The 19,302-nt window shown below is 43.3% G+C and overlaps 1 protein-coding gene across 4 annotated transcripts in view; it reads right to left on the bottom strand.

Moving 5' to 3' along the window:
- Positions 1–19,302, bottom strand: part of LOC137524808 (aldehyde oxidase 1-like) — a 279,754-nt gene that overhangs the window by 229,104 nt on the left and 31,348 nt on the right. For 2 of the 4 annotated variants that reach the window (XM_068245130.1, XM_068245131.1), the window contains 3 exons: positions 16,936–17,040; positions 11,240–11,297; positions 8,271–8,367 (listed from right to left, as the gene is read on the bottom strand). In XM_068245130.1, the coding sequence (XP_068101231.1) occupies positions 8,271–8,367; positions 11,240–11,297; positions 16,936–16,989 (209 nt within the window). In that variant the 5' untranslated portion in view covers positions 16,990–17,040. The remainder of the gene's footprint in view (positions 1–8,270; positions 8,368–11,239; positions 11,298–16,935; positions 17,041–19,302) is intronic. The other 2 variants (XM_068245132.1, XM_068245133.1) reach the window with 2 other exon arrangements.

Raw genomic sequence — 19,302 nt, 5'->3', positions numbered from 1 at the left:
CTGCGGAGTCCAGTTTAACCCCATGGCTGGAACAAATGAACCTTCAGTATTTCCTAGTGACTGTTTTGGCTAGTTCATTCTGTAACGAGCAGTGCACACAGATTTGCACTGAATGCAGAATGTCACTTAATGTGGAAATACTGAAGACCAAAACCAGGGTAAATGTGAAATAAAGTAATGATTTATTTACAAGGACAGGATATATACACAAGTGATGCTGCAATTGGTGCATGAACATAAATACAAATGAATTGTACAACTAGCAATATGATTGCAGGCAATTGTCTTGCGATCAGACATACACAAACCAATAATAATATTATATACAGTGTGCACACAGTGAACCCCAAACCCTGTCTAACTAAGCTAACTAACTAATATATACACAGGATAATATACAACCAAGCGCAGGACATATGCAGCAGGCAATAGGTTAGTCAACAAGCCGAGATCAGATACCAGGACATCAAGCAATACAATCAGTGAGCAGAAGAATAGTCAGACAAAGCCAATATCATAAACCAGGGAATCAAGCAATCAGGTAACAGGCAGACAGGTTACAGGTTACAGGTAACAGGAAACAGGTATCAGGAAGCAGGTAACAGGAGCAATGACCAGAACACAGGCTCTAGGGCTATCCACATCAATGAACTAGCAACAGTGTTCTGTTGTAGCTGGACTTATATACTCTGCAGGATGGTCATGTGACCTCTTCCAAGGCTGCAGAGACACAGTTCTTGAATACAGAGACCTCTGCTGGTGGGCAGAGGGAACTTCAGGAGGAATGTAAAATGTTCTTGAAATGAGGGGACATCTGCTGGTGAACAGAGGAAGTCCATACAGTTCACAAACGTCACCAGCAGGAACAGATCGTGACAGTCACGTCTGACTCCTCGGCACTGCAGCAGCCATCAGGACAATGAAGGAGTTTAGCTTGCTGCTGATGTGTTCCTGCGTGTGGTAAGGAGTGGGGCAAGAGAAGGAACTGACAGACAGCTGGGGGCTGAGGCTGATTTGTTACTGTGCTGGGGTCAGGTCCATGGTCGCTACAAGCAGCTATCCCCATGCTGTCCCCATTTGGGACATTTAGGCAAGGTTTTCAGGCCGCCATAAGCCCCGCCCCCGATCGCAGAAGCCCCCCCCCGCATGGGACACGGATGGCTAGGGTGGCTGGCTAATGTGAGCCCTGCCTCCGTATGCAGGAAAGGCCATCTGCAGCCCCTGGAAGCTCATTTAAGAGCACGTGTCTGGAAGGAGGAAGTGTGCCAGGACAAAGCCCCATCTCATGTCCAGAAGAAGCCCCGCCCCCCTGCACAGGGGAGAGGTCACCCCCAGCCTCCTGTGCACTAAGGAGTGCTTGACAGAATGAAGACCTGCCCTGAGTAAGCGTTGCCCCCTTGGGACAATGGAGGAATGGACACCTGCAGACAGAATTTTGTAAGTATGAATCTACCTGCCCCCACTGTCTTCAGTGACCTTTCTCCTCCACCCACTAGCTCCAGTGACCTTATTCCTCCCCCCGCTAACCCCAGTGACCTTTGTCCTGTCCATGCTAGCCCCAGTGATGGTGACCTCTTCCCTCCCTCCACTAGCTCCAGTGATCTCCTCCCTCCCCCCACTAGCCCCAGTGACCTTATGCCCCCCCAACTCCAGTGACCTTCTCCCTCCACCCTGGTAGCCCAAGTGAACTTCTTCCTGACCCTGCTAGCCCTAGTGACCTCCTCCCTCCCCCCACTAGCACCAGTGACCTTCTCCCTCCCCCTACTAGCTCCAGTGACCTCCTCCCTCTTCCCCTTAAGCTTCAGTGGCCTTCTGCCCCCTCCAGTAGCCCCAGTAACCTTCTGTCTCCCCCCCCCCCCACTAGCCCCAGGGACCTTCTGCCCCCCCCAGCTCCAGTGACCTTCTGCCCCCCCCCCCCGCTCCAGTGACCGCCTCCACCCTGATAGCCTAAGTGAACTTCTTCCTGACCCTCTCTAGCCCTAGTGACCTCTCTCCTCTTCACTAGCTCTGGTGACCTCCTCCCTCCCCCCACTAGCTCCAGTGACTTCCTCCCTCTTCCCCTTAAGCTCCAATGGCTCCCTCTTCCTCTCAACCTTCTGCCCCCCACTAGCCCCAGTGACCTTATGCCCCCCAGCTCCAGTGACCTTCTCCCTCCACCCTGGTAGCCAAAGTGAACTTCTTCCTGACCCTGCTAGCCCTAGTGACCTCCTCTATCCCGCCCAGTAGCTACCGTGGCCTTTTGATTACCCCCAGTAACCCCAATGACCTCCTCTCCCCCCCACTAGCTCCAGTGACCAACTCCCTCCTCCCACTAGCCCTAGTGACCTTCCCCCCCCCCTAGTAACCCCAGTGACCTTCTGCCACCTACCACTAGCTCCGGTGACCTCTCCCCCCACTAGCTCTAGTAACCTTCTGCGTTCCCCACTATCCCAAGTGACCTCCCTCCCTCCCTCCCCCCCCCCACTAGCTCCAGTGACTTTCTCCCTCCCCTCCCCAACTAGCTTCATTGACCTCTATCGCTTTTCCTCCCGTTGTGGACACTCTCCGTGGGAAGTGGGGGGATGCTCCTCTCTGTCCTGGTCTGAGTCGTACTCTAATGCCTAGTACACTCCATGCAATTTCCTGTCAGATTGACAGTTGAATCGATAATTTCCGGCAGGTCTGATCTGATTTCTTATCATTTTTCTGATCGATTTTCCAATCATTTCTATACAAAATCGATCAGAAAAACTATCAGAAATCAGATTGACTGTCGAAACAATAATTTCTGACAGGTCCAATCTGATGGGAAGTTGCATGGTGTGTACCAGGCATTATCTGCTATATAATCTTCTGTGTATGTTCCATGGATTTGAAGCTGGTAGTGAGTTAGTTTAACCTCCTTAGCGGTATGGACGAGCTCAGCTCGTCCATTTCCGCCGGAGGGTGCTGCTCAGGCCCTGCTGGGCCGATTTTCTTCAAATAAAAAGGTGCACACGCAGCCGGCACTTTGCCAGCCGCGTGTGCTACCTGATCGCCGCCGCTCTTCGGCGATCCGCCGCGAGCAGCGGCGAAAGAGGGTCCCCCCAGCCGCCCGAGCCCTGCGCAGCCGGACCAATCAGTTCCGGCCAGCGCTAAGGGCTGGATCGGAGGCGGCTGACGTCAGCACGTCGGCTGACGTCCATGACGTCACTCCGCTCGAGGAAAGCAAAACAAGGAGGGCCGCTCATCGCGGCCCTTCTTGTTACTTCTGATCGCCGGAGGCAATCAGAAGTATGCGTCAGGAGCGCCCTCTAGTGGGCTTTTCAGCTTTCAACTTTCAGTTGGCTGCATGTAATAGATTTTTTTTTATTAAAAAAAAAAACCTCCCGCAGCTGCCCTGGTGATCTTAATAGAACGCCAGGGTGGTTAATTCCTGCTTAGACAATCTGCTATGTGATCTCCTGGGTAGGCTTAGTAGGTGCTTTCTTCATTTCTGAACTCTACCTCTGTTTTTGCTGCCCCCTCCCCCCCCCCCCTCAAGTATAGGTGGTATAGCCAGTTACAAATTGTACAGGCCTATACCCAGTGGTGTAGCTAAGGAGCTGTGGGCCCCGATGCAAGTTTTACAACGGGGCCCCCCAAGCACTCTATACATAACAATTGTTACGGCGCACCAAAACCTGCCAATGGCAAATACAGTGTCAGGGGTGCAAGAAGGGGATGGGGGTCAGTTTGTTAATAATTACCACTATTCAAAGTATCTATAGAAGTGATTATTACCAGCACAGGGCCAATAGAGAGCTAATACTGCAGCTGAGGGAGGGCCCTTCAGGTCCCCTCTGGCCCAAGGGCCCCGATGCGGTCGCAACCTCTGCACCCCCTATTGCTACGCCCCTGCCTATACCCAATACATATTTTTTACAACAATTTTTAAAGCAACCATCAATTTTTGAGCGACGAGCGTTTCCGTGGTCTCGAGATGTGGGTACAGGTGACGACAGCTGGCGACGAGTGGTGATAGCGACTACAACGGATCGGATCTTTAAGATCCCCTACAACTCTTACACAAAGTACCGTCATTGTTTGGGGAGTGGGTGGGATTATTTTTTTACACTTGCCCTGTGAGAAATGTATCCTAGAAACTGCACTGATGAGAGAAAAACATATACATCTTACTGGGAGAAGAGGAATCCACAGTGACAATCGCTACACACTATGTCACAGCATGCCACAGACTGAGAGGAGCATAACGGAACTGTAAACCTAAAAATGTCCCCAGACTGCTTAGCTATTGTCCCCTTACCCCACCCCTTTCCATGCCCCCCTTTTCCCTTTGCTTTGAAAATACCTACAGTGGCTTGCAAAAGTATTCAGCCCTCTTGAAGTTTTCCACATTTTGTCACATTACTGCCACAAATATGAATCAATTTTATTGAAATTCCACATGAAAGACCAATACAAAGTGGTGTACACGTGAGAAGTGGAACGAAAATCATACATGATTACAAACATTTTTTACAAATAAATAACTGCAAAGAGGGGTGTGCATAATTATTCAGCCCCCCTGAGTCAATACTTTGTAGATTCACATTTTGCTGCAATTACAGCTGCCAGTCTTTAGGGTATGTCTCTACCAGCTGAGCACATCTAGAGACTAAAATCCTTGCCCATTCTTCTTTGCAAAACAGCTCCAGCTCAGTCAGATTAGATGGACAGCGTTTGTAAACAGCAATTTTTAGATCTTGCCACAGATTTTTGATTGGATTTAGATCTGGACTTTGACTGGGCCATTCTAACACATAGATATGTTTTGTTTTAAACAATTGCATTGTTGCCCTGGCTTTATGTTTAGGGTCGTTGTCCTGCTGGAAGGTGAACCTCCGCCCCAGTCTGAATTCTTTTGCAGACTCCAAGAGGTTTTCTTCCAAGATTGCCCTGTACTTGGCTCCATCCATCTTCCCATCAACTCTGACCAGCTTCTCTGTCCCTGTCTCCTGCTGAAGAGAAGCACCCCCAGAGCATGATACTGTCACCACCATATTTGACAGTGGAGATGGTGCATTCTGAGTGATGTGCAGTGTTAGTTTTCTGCCACACATAGCGTTTTGCATTTTGGCCAAAATTTAGTTTTGGTCTCACCTGACCAGGGCATCTTCTTCCACATGTTTGCTGTGTCCCCCACATGGCTTGTGACAATCTGCAAATGGAACTTCTTAAGCTTTTCTGTTAAGAATGGCTTTCTTCTTGCCACTCTTCCATAAAGGCCAATTTTGTGCAGTGCATAACTAATAGTTGTCCTATGGACAGATTCCCCCACCTGAGCTGTAGATCTCTGCAGTTTGTCCAGCGTCACCATGGGCCTATTGACTGCATTTCTGATCAGCGCTCTCCTTGTTCGGCCTGTGAGTTTAGGTGGATTTCCTTGTCTTAGTAGGTTTACAGTTGTGCCATGGTCCTTCCATTTCTGAATGATCGTTTGATTAGTGCTCCTTGGGATTTTCAAGGCTTTGGAAATCTTTTTGTAGCCTAAGCTTGCTTTAAATTTCTCAATAACTTTATCCCTGACCTGTCTGATGTGTTCTTTGGACGTCATGGTGTTGTTGCTCCCAATATTCTCTCAGACAACCTCTGAGCTCATCACAGAGCAACTGTATTTGTACTGACATTAGATTACACTCAGGTTCACTCTATTTAATCATTAGCACTCATCAGGCAATGTCTATGGACAACTGACTGCACTCAGACCAAAGGGGGCTGAATAATTATGCACACCCCACTTTGCAGTTATTGATTTGTAAAATCAATGTTTGGAATCATGTATGATTTTCTTTCCACTTCTCGCGTGTACACCACTTTGTATTGGTCTTTCATGTGAAATTCCAATACAATTGACTCATGTTTGTGGCAGTAATGTGACAAAATGTGGAAAACTTCGAGAACTGGATGGTGTGATGGTCTGACCAGACAACTGGATTCATTTCCACACTGGCTATTGACAGGTAGTATAATCTCACAGGTTTTGGACTAATCAGTCTCCTCATGTGGGATTCTAAGGCATTTCTTTATTTACAAAAGCACTTATTGAAGCCAGTTGCTCAGTCCAACTGTCAAAATATTGTGCATAAATGAATAGGGAAGCTGACTTGCATCTTTATAAAGATCCTTTCCAGGTAGTACTTTTGTAAATCATAGGGGTGGATTCACGTTGTGAATGTTGCACAGTGCACACATTATAGTGTATGTGAACTGCAATGACTGGACAGAGACTTTCATTCAAAGCCTGCATGCAGAGAGTTAGAATAATGATCAGTTACGGTGCAGTACTGTAAACAGGCCAATAGATTTGTATGGGCACTTGGGCAGTGACTTGACTTGCAGAATTATTCTGTATTGCAACTGATGCAGTGTGAAAAGACCTATTATATACTGAGAATCCACCATGACGAGATTAACTAGTCCAAAATCAGTCAGATTACTACTAGTTACTGTAAGTGACAGCAATATAGAAAAGTAGTCATTAATAGAGTAGTTTACTCTGGGAGAAAATGTATGTCTTCTATGAATTTCTTTGCATGTCTTCTAAATGTTATAATTTTTTGTGATAAGGGTTCTTTAACAGTACACTTTTTTTCCTGAACCTTTGTATTTTTGATCAGATTATTGCCGCAAGAATTTCTCATACTCACAAATGACAATAAAAAGGAGGACTCCCCCAGTGAGTTTCCTTTGACTGCCCACAAGAATTCTCGCAGCGCCAGAGCCCTGCCCGGACCAATGACTTTCAGTCAGCGCTAAGGGCTGGATCGGAGGCGTCTGGCGACAGGAAAAGCCAAACAGGGGAACGCGTTATATACGCTTTCCCCTGTTTGCTATTGATGCCGGCGACAATCGCACTAGAGGGACACATGCGCCCTCTAGTGTTGTTTCATGTAGCTACCACTCTGGTAGCTTTACATGAAACAAAAAAAATAAAATGTATTTTTGCCTATTTGGCAGAATTAATTAACCGCCAGGAGGGTTAATGTCCAACTAAAAGATCCTTTTTGGTATATTCTAGATTATAGTATCTACTATCTACTACTATCTTACTAGAGAGGCATAGTATGCAGGGGAATAACATACATAGAGGCATCAATGCAGCAGGCTTTACTGTGAGCCCCATGAATACTCACAATTCTAAAAATAGAGCTGAAAGGTAATGCGGTTTGTTGTAGAAAAAATGGAAAATCTGAAAGGTATGTCAGTCCTTGCATAAACCTTGTGTAATTGTTCTGCACAGACCAACAGATATAATTACAGCAAAGGATCTTGTAAGGTAAAGATGACAGAGACCAGCGTCACCCAGTGCACCTTTTTACCCCTAAGTACCGTAAGTTGATTTTTTTATTGTGGTAACTGTAAAAAGCTTGTCTGCTCTTCTGTTGACAGATTGTAAATGGATATATCATATTTTCTAACTTAAGGTAACTGTCCTCAGAGTACTAAGATTCAAGATAATGCCCACTGAATTTAGATTGGAACTGGGCCAATCAAATAAACCTCTTTCCAATCAGAGCTGGTTCTAGTAACAATAGGGCCACCAGCAAAATTAACCTGAGTTTTGTGTGTGTGAGGGGGAGACAGTTTGGAACTCAGCAAGCTGAAGTGCAAGAATCTCAAGACAAAAAAAAAAAGCATTTATGAGGAATCCTTATTTAGTAGGCATTTTCCCCAAATTATCCACATTCTGGAATGTACGTGTACATAGGGCTTTGAAGTTCCAAAGTAACAATAAAGTTGGCCTTGAATATCCATCAATCACCCCCCCCCCCCCCCCCCCAGAGGCAAAAAAGCATGTATAGCTGAGGCCGGACCACAGCCCGCTTATCTACATGCACAGCAGTCACCTCACAGCACTCAGGGGGGTTGCACTTTGGTTGTGACTCATATATAAGCCAAGCCTCCCACTTTTGGGTAACTTTTTTTTTGGGTCCAAAACTAGGCTTATACATGAGTATATAAGGTATATAGGATAGCAAAACAGTAACTCACCAATAGCAATGTTTCATTTTACAGAATGTATAAGTATATAACTATTATTTATTGTAAATGACATTCTTGCATCATAAATTTGAGCAAGTTTATGTAAGAAAGAAATCTAAAGATAGTGAGAACATACACAGCAATGAATGTTTGCAGTCATAACTACGAGGACCTGTAATACATCCTCATACAGTAGCAAAGCAAATTGAAAAATAAAATGTGGTTGCTATTAAGGTCATGTAAGTGCATTCTTTAAATATGTTTAGCAACAAGATTAAAAAGGATACTGGATCTTCTTAGAAACAGGATGGATGGTGGACACCATAACTGTGCATGCACCACAGCCACCTCCTCCACAGCCATACTTTGTACCAGTGAGGCGCACTAATGTGGAATCCGCTAAGGATAATACTGCAAGTTTAATAAAAGTGACAATTTGTTTTTTTAGACAGAATTATAATTTTATAACATGTTTCCACCAAACAATAAGAACATTCAAACCAATGTTACATAAGCTGTGGAATGAGATTTCTGATGTAACCCGCTCATAGGAATCCAGAACTCCTACATTTAAAGGGTACCTAAACTGATATCTGACACAAACATGTGTATGTATAGTGCCAAGCATACAAATAACTAGTTTGTGTTCCTATTTTTCTTTCAATCACAGTAAGGGTTAAACTGAGGTTAACTATTACCAACTGGCGTGGATGCGGTGGCAGCCCCAGGAGCGCTCAACGGCAATTGGCGCAAAGTCCTGGGGTAGGGTTTTGCAGGAGATCGAGCGCGATCTACGCTTGCATGACGGAGCTGCACTCTGTCATCAGTCTCCCAGCAGCGATCACCGCTAGGAGACTGTTAGACAGCGGGGCAATGTACAGCGCTGTGATTTAAGGCAGCACTGTACTGGGGACAGCCGTGTGACACAGCTGTCCCCCTGGGAAGCACAGATAGTGATCAGCTCTCATAGGCTGCTGTCTGAGAGCCAATCACTGGGATTGGCTGCCGGGGAGGGAGGGTGGTAAATAAAATAATTTAAAAAATACCCAAATTTATAAAAAAATAAATAAACAAACACCCCAGCAGCGATAAGAGCCCACCAACAGAAAGCTTTGTGGTGGGCAGAAAAGGGAGGGGGGAATCACTTGTCAGTGGCGTAGCTAAGGAGCTTTGGGCCCCGGTGCAAGTTTTACATGGGACACCCCTAGCACTCTATACATAACAATTGATACGGCGCACCAAAACCTGCCAAGGACAGCAACAGTGTCAGGTGCAAGAAGGGGATGGGAAACAGTTTGTTGTTGATTACTACTATTTAAAGCATCTATAGAAGTGATTATTACCTACACAGGGCCAATAGAGAGCTAATATTGTGCTTGAGGGAGGGCCCCTCGGGGCCCCTCTGACCCGAGAGCCCCGATGCGGTCGCTACCTCTGCAACCCCTATTGCTACGCCACTGTCACTTGTATGCTGAGGTGTGCGGGCCTGCAGTGAGGCCTTAAAGCTGTAGTGGCCTAAATTGTAAAAAATAGCGTGGCCACTAGGGGCGTGTAAGTGGTTAAACTCAGAATGACAGTTTCTCTTCAATAAGACTCACCTGGGACTGAAAAGTAACTCTCACTGGCCTCAATTCACTAAGCTTATCTCCTGTCTTTAATAATGTTTCTAGAGTTATCACCATGGTGATAAGGCATGTAGTATTCAGGAAACATTTTACCTCAGGCAAACCTAAAGTTAACTTTACTGTCTCCAAGTTAACTCTTCAATCCTTAAAATAACTCCAGAAGTTAAAGACAGGCTGTTTATTAACTGCATGTGAAAATAACTACAGAGGAGGTAAATTAACTACAGAGGAGGTAACTTAAGGAATGAAGAGATAAGATAACTCACTGTGTGGAGGTAAGTTTTCTCTTGCCTTATTATCTCCAGCGTGATCTTAGTGAATTGAGTGAATTGAGGCCACTGTCTGATACCCAATTACTGTAATGGGTCAAGTTATAAGGGGTGAGTTTGGGTGCAGGGGTTCAGTTACGGCGGGTTCCAAGGGTTAGGTATTAGCTCTGAGTGCTTGGCTATACTATAGTAATAGTAATTACTATAGTAATTAACGCCACCGGGACTTTTGCTGAAGCACGGTGAGCCATTTTTCGTCTTCATCCTGCGCCTAAATTTCCCAGCGGCATTTTTGTATGTACGCAGTAAGGGGGGGGGGGTTCTTCAAGGCCCCACTCCCACCTTAATGTGCCACTTTAAGATGGTATGCATTACTTATCCCATCACCATCGTGCAGTGCCTGGCCTATCCACGTGTCTGCATGTGTCTCTTCCGGGAGCTCTGTGGGAAGACCATACATCAGCATGTTCATCCCAGAGGATGGATTTGTGAATGTAGTAGTTTGGGCATAGATGTGGCACCTGCGGGCATAGTATAATGTTGGAGGCATAGCATAAGAATGTCCTGCCATACATCCTGTACAGATGTAGCTCCAAGAACAGCTGAATGGTTACGGTATCTGGTTTTACTCAGAAGCAGAGTGGCAGGGGAGGTAAACAAGCAAGGAAAACCGGCACTGCTAGTAAGCTGTGTTTAGCTCCGTAGATGCGCAGACGTGCGTGAAACGGCCGTCAGGCTTAACGACCCAGCACCCACCGCACCACCAGGTACCCCACTTCAACTACTACCTACCTATTATGCAAGTCAGCTTTGCCTTTGCATGTACGTTTTTATGCATGAAGCTAAGAATAAACACAGCTTACTAGCAGTGCCGGTTTTCCTTGCTTGTTTACCTCCCCTGCCATTCTGCATATATCTTTTACCAGAGCACGCTTTGCTGGAAACGGGGTGCCTGGAAGGCTACTCTAGCACACTTGCTACACCATAATGCCAACCCGCTTTCTTCTATATACTGTTACTCAGAAGCAGCACAACACAGTGAAGATCTCATTCGGTCAGCAAACTACTTTGTCAACAATTACCCCTTCCCCCATCCCCCATGGTAGAATCACAAGTATAGTGCGCTAGAAAAGTTAGCAACTTTGCTTAGTAGTTGGGGGGGGGGGTTCCACACACCTCTGGGCCCCCCTGAATTAACAGGGGCTTCTGCCCGATAGTTACACCCCTGGATACAATGTGAAAGGAAACTTAATTGTTGGATAGGTCATAACCTGAAGAAAACATCACATGGTACTGTTGTGCCACAGTTCTAACAAAATCAGAATACAACTTCCTCTTTATTATTATTGCAGAAAAGGATACAATTTTTCCTCAGGTAGGAAAGCAGCATGACTTCTGGATCTGCATTTTTTTCTGTAATCTGTCAAGGGAAGAAACAAACTTTCAAATTACTGATATCAAAACAGATTAATGTGCAGAGAAAGGCCAGCTACACAATGAACTATTTTAATACACAATGAACTATTTTAAACTTCTTAAAAATAATTTGTTGCCATCTTTCTCATGTATTCACACATATATGCTTAAATAAATAATACTAAATTAATAAATAAAAAAACACACAAACCCACCATATTCAATGCTATTTAGTTCCATGTATTGAAGGGATTCATGGCAAGCTTTATTTCAATACAAATGGAAAAACAAAACAACAAAAAAATGAGCGCTTTTTAAGCCCATGTGATGTTAAACAGTAAATAGGACATACCTTTAACTGAATGTCAGGTATGACAGCAATAATAAAAGTCCACAGGTCACAGAATGATGATTGACATAGCCTAACGCACGTTTTGCAGCTCTTAAACTGGCTGCTTCTTAATATTGCATAATATTGTGGTTTCAAGAGTTGTGACAGACGATAAGTTAAACAATATCTGCAATATCATAAAAGATAGAAACATGATATTAGGACAGTGTCAGCATTGCCTGTTTTATCACGAAGAGGAGAACTGTATATTCAACAGATAATTCACAGAGACACAAGAAATCAGATGCCTCATGTATCCTTTTTTGTATTTTTGGACTTTTATTATTGCTGTCCAACCTGACATTTTAAGTGAAGTATGATTAAAAGTTGAACTATATTTTTACTGCTATAGAAGATTTTTTTAGAAAGATTTTTTTTTGCTGAAGTATAAATATATTTGCTGCAATAACATTCCAGAGATATCTATTTGAGACTTGAAGCAACATTTTTTATGATGTAAAGCACCAGAAAAACAGCGCAGGAAAGTGTTAAAACAGGTGACAGTGCACTATCAGGACTGGAATCAGAGTCAAGACTACATATTTATCTGTCAATCGTGTTCATGCATGAAACTGATATCAGTAGAGCAGTTCAGTGAGCTAGACCCAGAATTTTTGCTGTATCTGAGTATACTACGGGACAAATCCCGCTGATCATAGGATTCATAAGTGTGGATGGGGTTGTTTTATATATATATTTTATACATTTTACATGTTTTTTTCTTAAAGTGTGGCATTCATTTTATGCACAGGCGCATGAGTATTAATTGTTTTATATCTTTATGTGTATAGTAGCGGATACTTTATGTACTTTATGCAACCAATTTTGATCTAATCTACAAGCGCCACAACTTTTATATCTGATTAAAAGTTATGTCTTATTTACTTGTATGACATCACTTGGGCCTAAAATTCCTCAATGTTTTTTCCATTTGTATTGTAAAAAGGAGAGGTGGCTTATATATTATCGATATTCCAGATCTATTAAACTTTGTTTCAGACTGCTTACATGTAACAGCAAGTAAAACAGATATTCCACATGGTGTCTAATACCTACGGTAGATACTGTGAAATGAAGTGTTCAGGTTTTCTGCATGCCAACATTGACCCATTTGACCTCAAAAATAAACAAAATACAAACAACATACACTACAACCTGTCGCAGAGAATTGAAAGCTGCTAAAGGTTAACATTCACTTAACACCTCAACTTTTTATAGTGCGTCTTTAGTGAATGGGATATGGATGCTGACATATTTTTTTCCGTTCAAATAATGCAAATTGCCTGGCTATTTTGCTGAACAACTGCCTCTTTACATACACATTATGCCTTTGGGAGGAGGGCACATTTGGGCGTACATGTTGGTCTGTTGGTCGGCCATTGGCTAGTTGGGCGCAGGGTGAGCCAAATGATGGCTCTCCCTGCCACTGCTAAACTCCCTTTGGGAGGAGGGCACATTTGGGCGTACGTGTTGGTCGGACATTGGCTAGTTGGGCACAAGGTGAGCCGAATGAAGGCTCTCCCTGCCACTGCTAAACTCCCCGGTGTTAAATAATATTCCCCCTCCGAGTTGTAGCAAATTGGCTGGAGATGTAATTCGGGGTCTGGCAGTCACCGGATCCCCGAATTACTGTTGCGTGGGGTGCGCATCATAGCATTTCTGCTATGACGGTGCCCAGCTTTGGGAAGGTAAGTAAAGGAAGAAGTCTCACCCTCTGCTGCTTTCCTCTGCCACTAGGGACTACTAAGTTGCTAACAGAGACCAGAGAGGTTTTAGGCCTCTTTCAGATGGGAGGCTAAACTATGCGCTCGTCAGACAGTTCAGCCTCCTGTTTGCTGCACACAATTGCAATTTAGGTGCACTTTCAATGCAGCCAAATGGCAGAGAACTAGCACATGTAGTGTATGAGCATGCTGCAGCATTTCTCTCCCCCACTGGTACTGAGCGCTAACAAAGCCTAGCTGGAAAGCAGCTGACATGCAGAGAATTCACTGCCTTCAGGGGCCTGTGTAAAAGGACCATTAAGCATGGTTCTGATAGATGGCTGCCACTATCAGTCCCATCATTTAACACCAGGATCCCATGCGCCCAGCACTGAAATGAATGGCATCCAGGGACGTATGGGGCACTGGAGCATAGGGGCCTAGGTGGTACTTAATGTATTCACCAATAACTTTGTGTTTCTCCACCCTCTGATTTTGCTTCAGTGCCCATGAACTATGTGTAGTGTTGATTTCATGAAAATGTAAATTGACCAATGAACTTATATCCACAGGGCAGGGGCAGGTGCCATTGCTTAACGATTTAGCAAGTTCTGCCACGCTTTTCTACATCCCTGTTTATAAACACATGTAAGCACTTGGTTCTGTTTTCTATTTTTAGAAAACGGAGTTAGTATAGCACCATCTTGTGGCCAAAAAGTAAAACTACTCCCAAATACACCATTATACACTTACCATAGAAAAATTAAATACATTTTCATTATTTTTTAATTCCTTCACCCCTACCCCAAAATAAAATATTATCGCCATACATTGTACTAGGGACACAAGTTAAACATTGTAATAACCGGGACAAATGGGCAAATAAAATGTGTCTGTTTTATCTACAATAGCACATTTTATTTTTAAACTGCAATGGTTCAATGCTGAGAAATGGTGACTTTTTTCATTTTTCCCTTCTTCTTCCCTATCAAATGCATATAAAATAATATAATTCTTAGCATAAAGTACTGCCCAAAGAAAGACTAGTTTGTCCCGCGAAAAATAATATATAGATCATTTCAGTATGATAATTAGCGATAAAGTTATTACCGAATGAATGGGAAGAGCTTTTGAAGGGGAAAAAACCTGTGGTGGAGAAGTAGTTAATAGTGCCTAAATTAGAGGGCCCCATGATCTCTAGCTAAGCCACTGATGGCAGCGTTCATCTTGATGCGTTTACCATCTATTGCGCACACACTGCAGTCAATCAAAATTCCTGAGACATACAGCATTTGTAGTTCCGTGTCCCACTAGGGGCTCTAAATGTGATGCAATGACGAGACTGGAACCACTGCCAAACGCTTTCCTGTAGGGTGGCAGAAAAGAGTTTAGCATCGGGTAAACGAGCCCCCACCAGCCACCTGACTGAACTGGCCCTTAGTCTGCTGATCACCTCAAACAACCTGTCAGGCACAGAAGAAAGTAGAACTTCTGTGCACCAAATTGGATATCTGATGTGGTCACAAGGAAGCTTTGGTGATCACAGCTGCACATCAACTCCTTTAATAAATCCAACAATATAAAAGTTGGTATGAAAGCTAATAATTCAGTAAACTCTATGTCCGAAGCATTTCTTTATAGTAAGTTTCATATGGAGATTGCACTGCAAGTTTACTTGACTGAGGCTAGGAGCACACTAAGCAGAATCGCCTGCATTGTGGAAAACGTGTTTTTGCACATAATGAAAGTCTAGGGGCCGCATAAACAAACACATTTCTCTGTGCTTTCCAATGTGTATTTTTTGAAATGCACAACTTGCTGCATATTTCTGTGAAACACATCTGAGTCGCACATAATGTATTTCAATGGAGAAGAAGAAGTGGGTTTCATTGTGTTTTTACAAGCATTTTTGCATGTAATATGTGAAACTGTATTTTTCTCTATTGAAAAAGGTAAAATTTAATAACTGCAATTGCAAAAGAATACAAAAACGCACAGAGAGATGCAGAAATGCACAATGCAGAAAACAGCCAAGTGTGCTCCCAGCCTGACTAATCTGCAATACCTGGAATTAGTAAGGGTCCTTTCACACTGAATTCACTGTGTTCTGTTGCAATTGCTAATATAATTCTACCGGGCCGGGGTGCAATTATATTTCTATGGTACGATCACATTGGGGGCAGTGGGTCCCACTCGAATAATGCACAGGTGATTTACTGTTTTGCAAACCTACCTGTTGAGTCAGATGAAGACTTTTTTCTCTCAACGTAACAAAAAACAAGAACAAAAAGAACAAAAAAACCTCCCACAAAATTCAGTAACTGAAAATGGCAAAATTATTTTCTACTGGTCCTTTTACACTGCAATGCAATAGACTATTTAATCACATCCCAATGCAATGCAATTATACTTCTATGGTACATTCACACCGGTTGCTGAGTTGCGTTGGAATAAGCCAACTTCTGTATTTACAGTGGCAGTGAAGCATACTTTCATCGTTTGTATGCTCCTCTGTATGGTTGCATCACGCGTTAAATAATCCTATCACAACATTCATAGTGTGAACGGATCCTTAAAATCACAGCACTTGAGAGCAGTGTATTATTTCAACAAATGCTGGAATAAGTGGGAGCCAAAACAATATATTTTAGGCCTAGAACCCACTAGCAGTACATTGCTAAGCAGTTACTAAACAGTTTGGAATTGAAATGCTCTTGCTAATGTAATGCTATGGGTGTGATCCCACTTGAGCGATGTGATCTTATAAAAATCCCCCATACCATTGTATTAGCAAAGAGGTTTTTCAAATCAATAGCGCTTAGAACAGGCTGCTAGTGGATTTGAGCCCTTATTGAACTTAACAGCTCTGCAATCTTGTAGCTCATTGATACTTTGCATTAACTCCATGCAAAGTTCCAGCTTTGCCCACACTAATTCCTGTTCATAAAAACACACAAATAATCAGACACAGACACACACACACACACACACGCACGCACGTAAGCACACACACACACACACACACACACACACACACACACACACACACACACACACACACACACACACACACACACACACCAGCAGTCACTGTAAGAAATGATTTGTAGTTATAAATCATATTTAGAGGAAGGTTTCACAATAGTAAAGTTTGCTTATCTTCACAGGAAGTTCAAACCAGAATTAAAGTAGAGTATTAAAAAGTGTCATTTCACTATTTCATTCTTAACTGGCTTTGGGAACTGCCACTCACTGCTCATGGTTTTTAAACACAACTCAGTACCTACCAAATATTCCTGCTCTGGGGGCAGCTGAGCCAAGTCACCACTGGAGACATTGCTGGGGAGATGGTGTCCAACAGCACAATTTTCAGCTACTTAACATTCGCCAAGCTCAACAACCACCCATGTGCATGGTGTCGTCGAGTTACAGGCGCACCATGGCAAAAGAATCACCGATTATTTACCTGGTTTAACTAAGAACTTATCAAATAAGCAAAATTACAGTGTCTAATAAACAATAGGAGATTTTGCAGAATATAATCATACCTTTTTCCCGTTCACATAGAAAATGAGCTGATCAGGTGCTTGTGGATGAGACATAGTTCCTCTCTTCTGTACTACCCTGTCAAGATTTGATGCAGGATGATAATCCTAAGTAAGGTGTATTAGGTTACTATAAAGAATCTGGAGGCAGACACAATATAGGGCAAGTCTCTATACTCACCAAACAAGTTCACAGGTTTCTAATTCCTTATGTTGACATTTTTTTCTTTATCTCCTAACATCACCTGCCTGTCATGCCACATTCATCTGCATAGCATTGCAGCTTTTATCTTGTGTAAGCTATAGTAAGACTGAACTTAGAAGCAGACCAAAAGCTATATACCAACAGTCATTTCACATGACCTCAAAAAGAGTCGGGTACATATTCCAATTCTCGCACAATCTCTTGCTCCCCAAGTCCAATTCACCTGGAAAATAACTTTGCACGGGGCTAACCAATTTCAGAAAGTCATGATTAAAGAGAGACTGAAACGTAAAAAAAAATTGTTGTTTTCACATTGAAATCCTTTTCAGCAGTAATGCCAGATCTGAAACTCCACATACCTGCATCACAACAAGGTTTTAACCCCCCAAAATCCCTGGGGCAAAAATCCATGACCTTTAAAGTTGAGGATTTTGCTGCCCGGTGGAGGCAGAGCTTTGGGCTGTAGCTCTGCCTCCAGTCCAGTCAATCTGCACTGATCGCCACCTCTCCCCGCCCCTCTTAGTGAAAGAAGACTGAGAGGGCCGGGAGGAGGCGGAGATCAGCGCAGATCGACGCGAGTAGAGGCAGAGCTACAGCCCAAAGCTCTGCCTCTACACGGAAGCGATCCCCAAATCTTCCCCCGGGAATTTCAGGGTGATTTAGACCTCATTGTGCTGCGGGAATGGGGTGGTTCAGCTATGACATTATTGCTGAAGATGACTCCAAGGTAAAAACAGCAATTTTTTTAGACTTCAGAGTCTCTTTAACCACTTGAAGACTGCAGTGCTAAACCCCCCTAAAGACCAGGCCATTTTTTACAATTCAGACCACTGCAGTTATAACTGTTTATTGCTCGGTTATACAACTTACCACCCAAACAAATTTTACGTCCTTTTCTTCTCACTAACACAGCTTTCTTTTGGTGCTATTTGATTGCTGCTGCGATTTTTAATTTTTATTATATTCATCAAAAAATACAGGAATTTTGTCAAAAAAATGATTTTTTTAACTTTCTGTGCTGACATTTTTCAAATAAAGTAAAAATTTCTGTATACATGCAGCGCGAAAAATGTGGACAAACATGTTTTTGATCAAAAAAAACCCATTCAGTGTATATTTATTGGTTTGGGTAAAAGTTATAGCGTTTACAAACATGGTGCAAAAAGTGAATTTTCCCATTTTCAAGCATCTATGACTTTTCTGACCCCCTGTCATGTTTCATGAGGGGCTAGAATTCCAGGATAGTATAAATACCCCCCAAATGACCCCATTTTGGAAAGAAGACATCCTAAAGTATTTGAGAGGCATAGTGAGTTCATAGAAGATTTTATTTTTTGTCACAAGTTAGCCGAAAATGACACTTTGTGACAAAAAAAATGAATAATAAAAAGTTTCCATTTCTGCTAACTTGTGACAAAAAAAATGAAATCTGCCACAGACTCACCATGCCCCTCTCTGAATACTTTGGGATGTCTACTTTCCAAAATGGGGTCATTTGTGGGGTGTGTTTACTGTCCTGGCATTTTGGGGGGTGCTAAATTGTAAGCACCCCTGTAAAGCCTAAAGGTGCTCATAGGACTTTGGGCCCCTTAGCGCACCTAGGCTGCAAAAAAGTGTCACACATGTGGTATCGCCGTACTCAGGAGAAATAGTATAATGTGTTTTGGGGTGTATTTTTACACATACCCATGCTGGGTGGGAGAAATATCTCTGTAAATGAGATTTTTTTAGATTTTTTTTACACACAACTGTCCATTTACAAAGATATTTCTCCCACCCAGCATAGGTATGTGTAAAAATACACCCCAAAACACATTATACTACTTCTCTCGAGTACAGAGATAGGGGCCCAAAGTCCAATGAGTACCTTTAGGATTTCACAGGTCATTTTGAGACATTTGGTTTCAAGACTACTCCTAACAATTTAGGACCACTAAAATGCCAGGGCAGTATAGGAACTAGTGTTGGGCGAACAGTGTTCGCCACTGTTCGGGTTCTGCAGAACATCACCCTGTTCGGGTGATGTTCGAGTTCGGCCGAACACCTCATGGTGTTCGGCCTTTTTAGGAATTGAATAGCTACAATGTGGGGAGCACCATCCCCTAGTAAATCAATATACCACCCCAAGATATGAGTGGGGGTGTATTAAATACAGCTGTAGTGTG

The sequence above is a fragment of the Hyperolius riggenbachi genome, chromosome 7 (assembly GCF_040937935.1).
Source record: "Hyperolius riggenbachi isolate aHypRig1 chromosome 7, aHypRig1.pri, whole genome shotgun sequence".
Lineage (NCBI taxonomy): Eukaryota > Metazoa > Chordata > Amphibia > Anura > Hyperoliidae > Hyperolius > Hyperolius riggenbachi.
The sequence above is the reverse complement of the archived record's forward strand: the minus strand, read 5'-3'. Positions and strand labels throughout refer to the sequence as shown.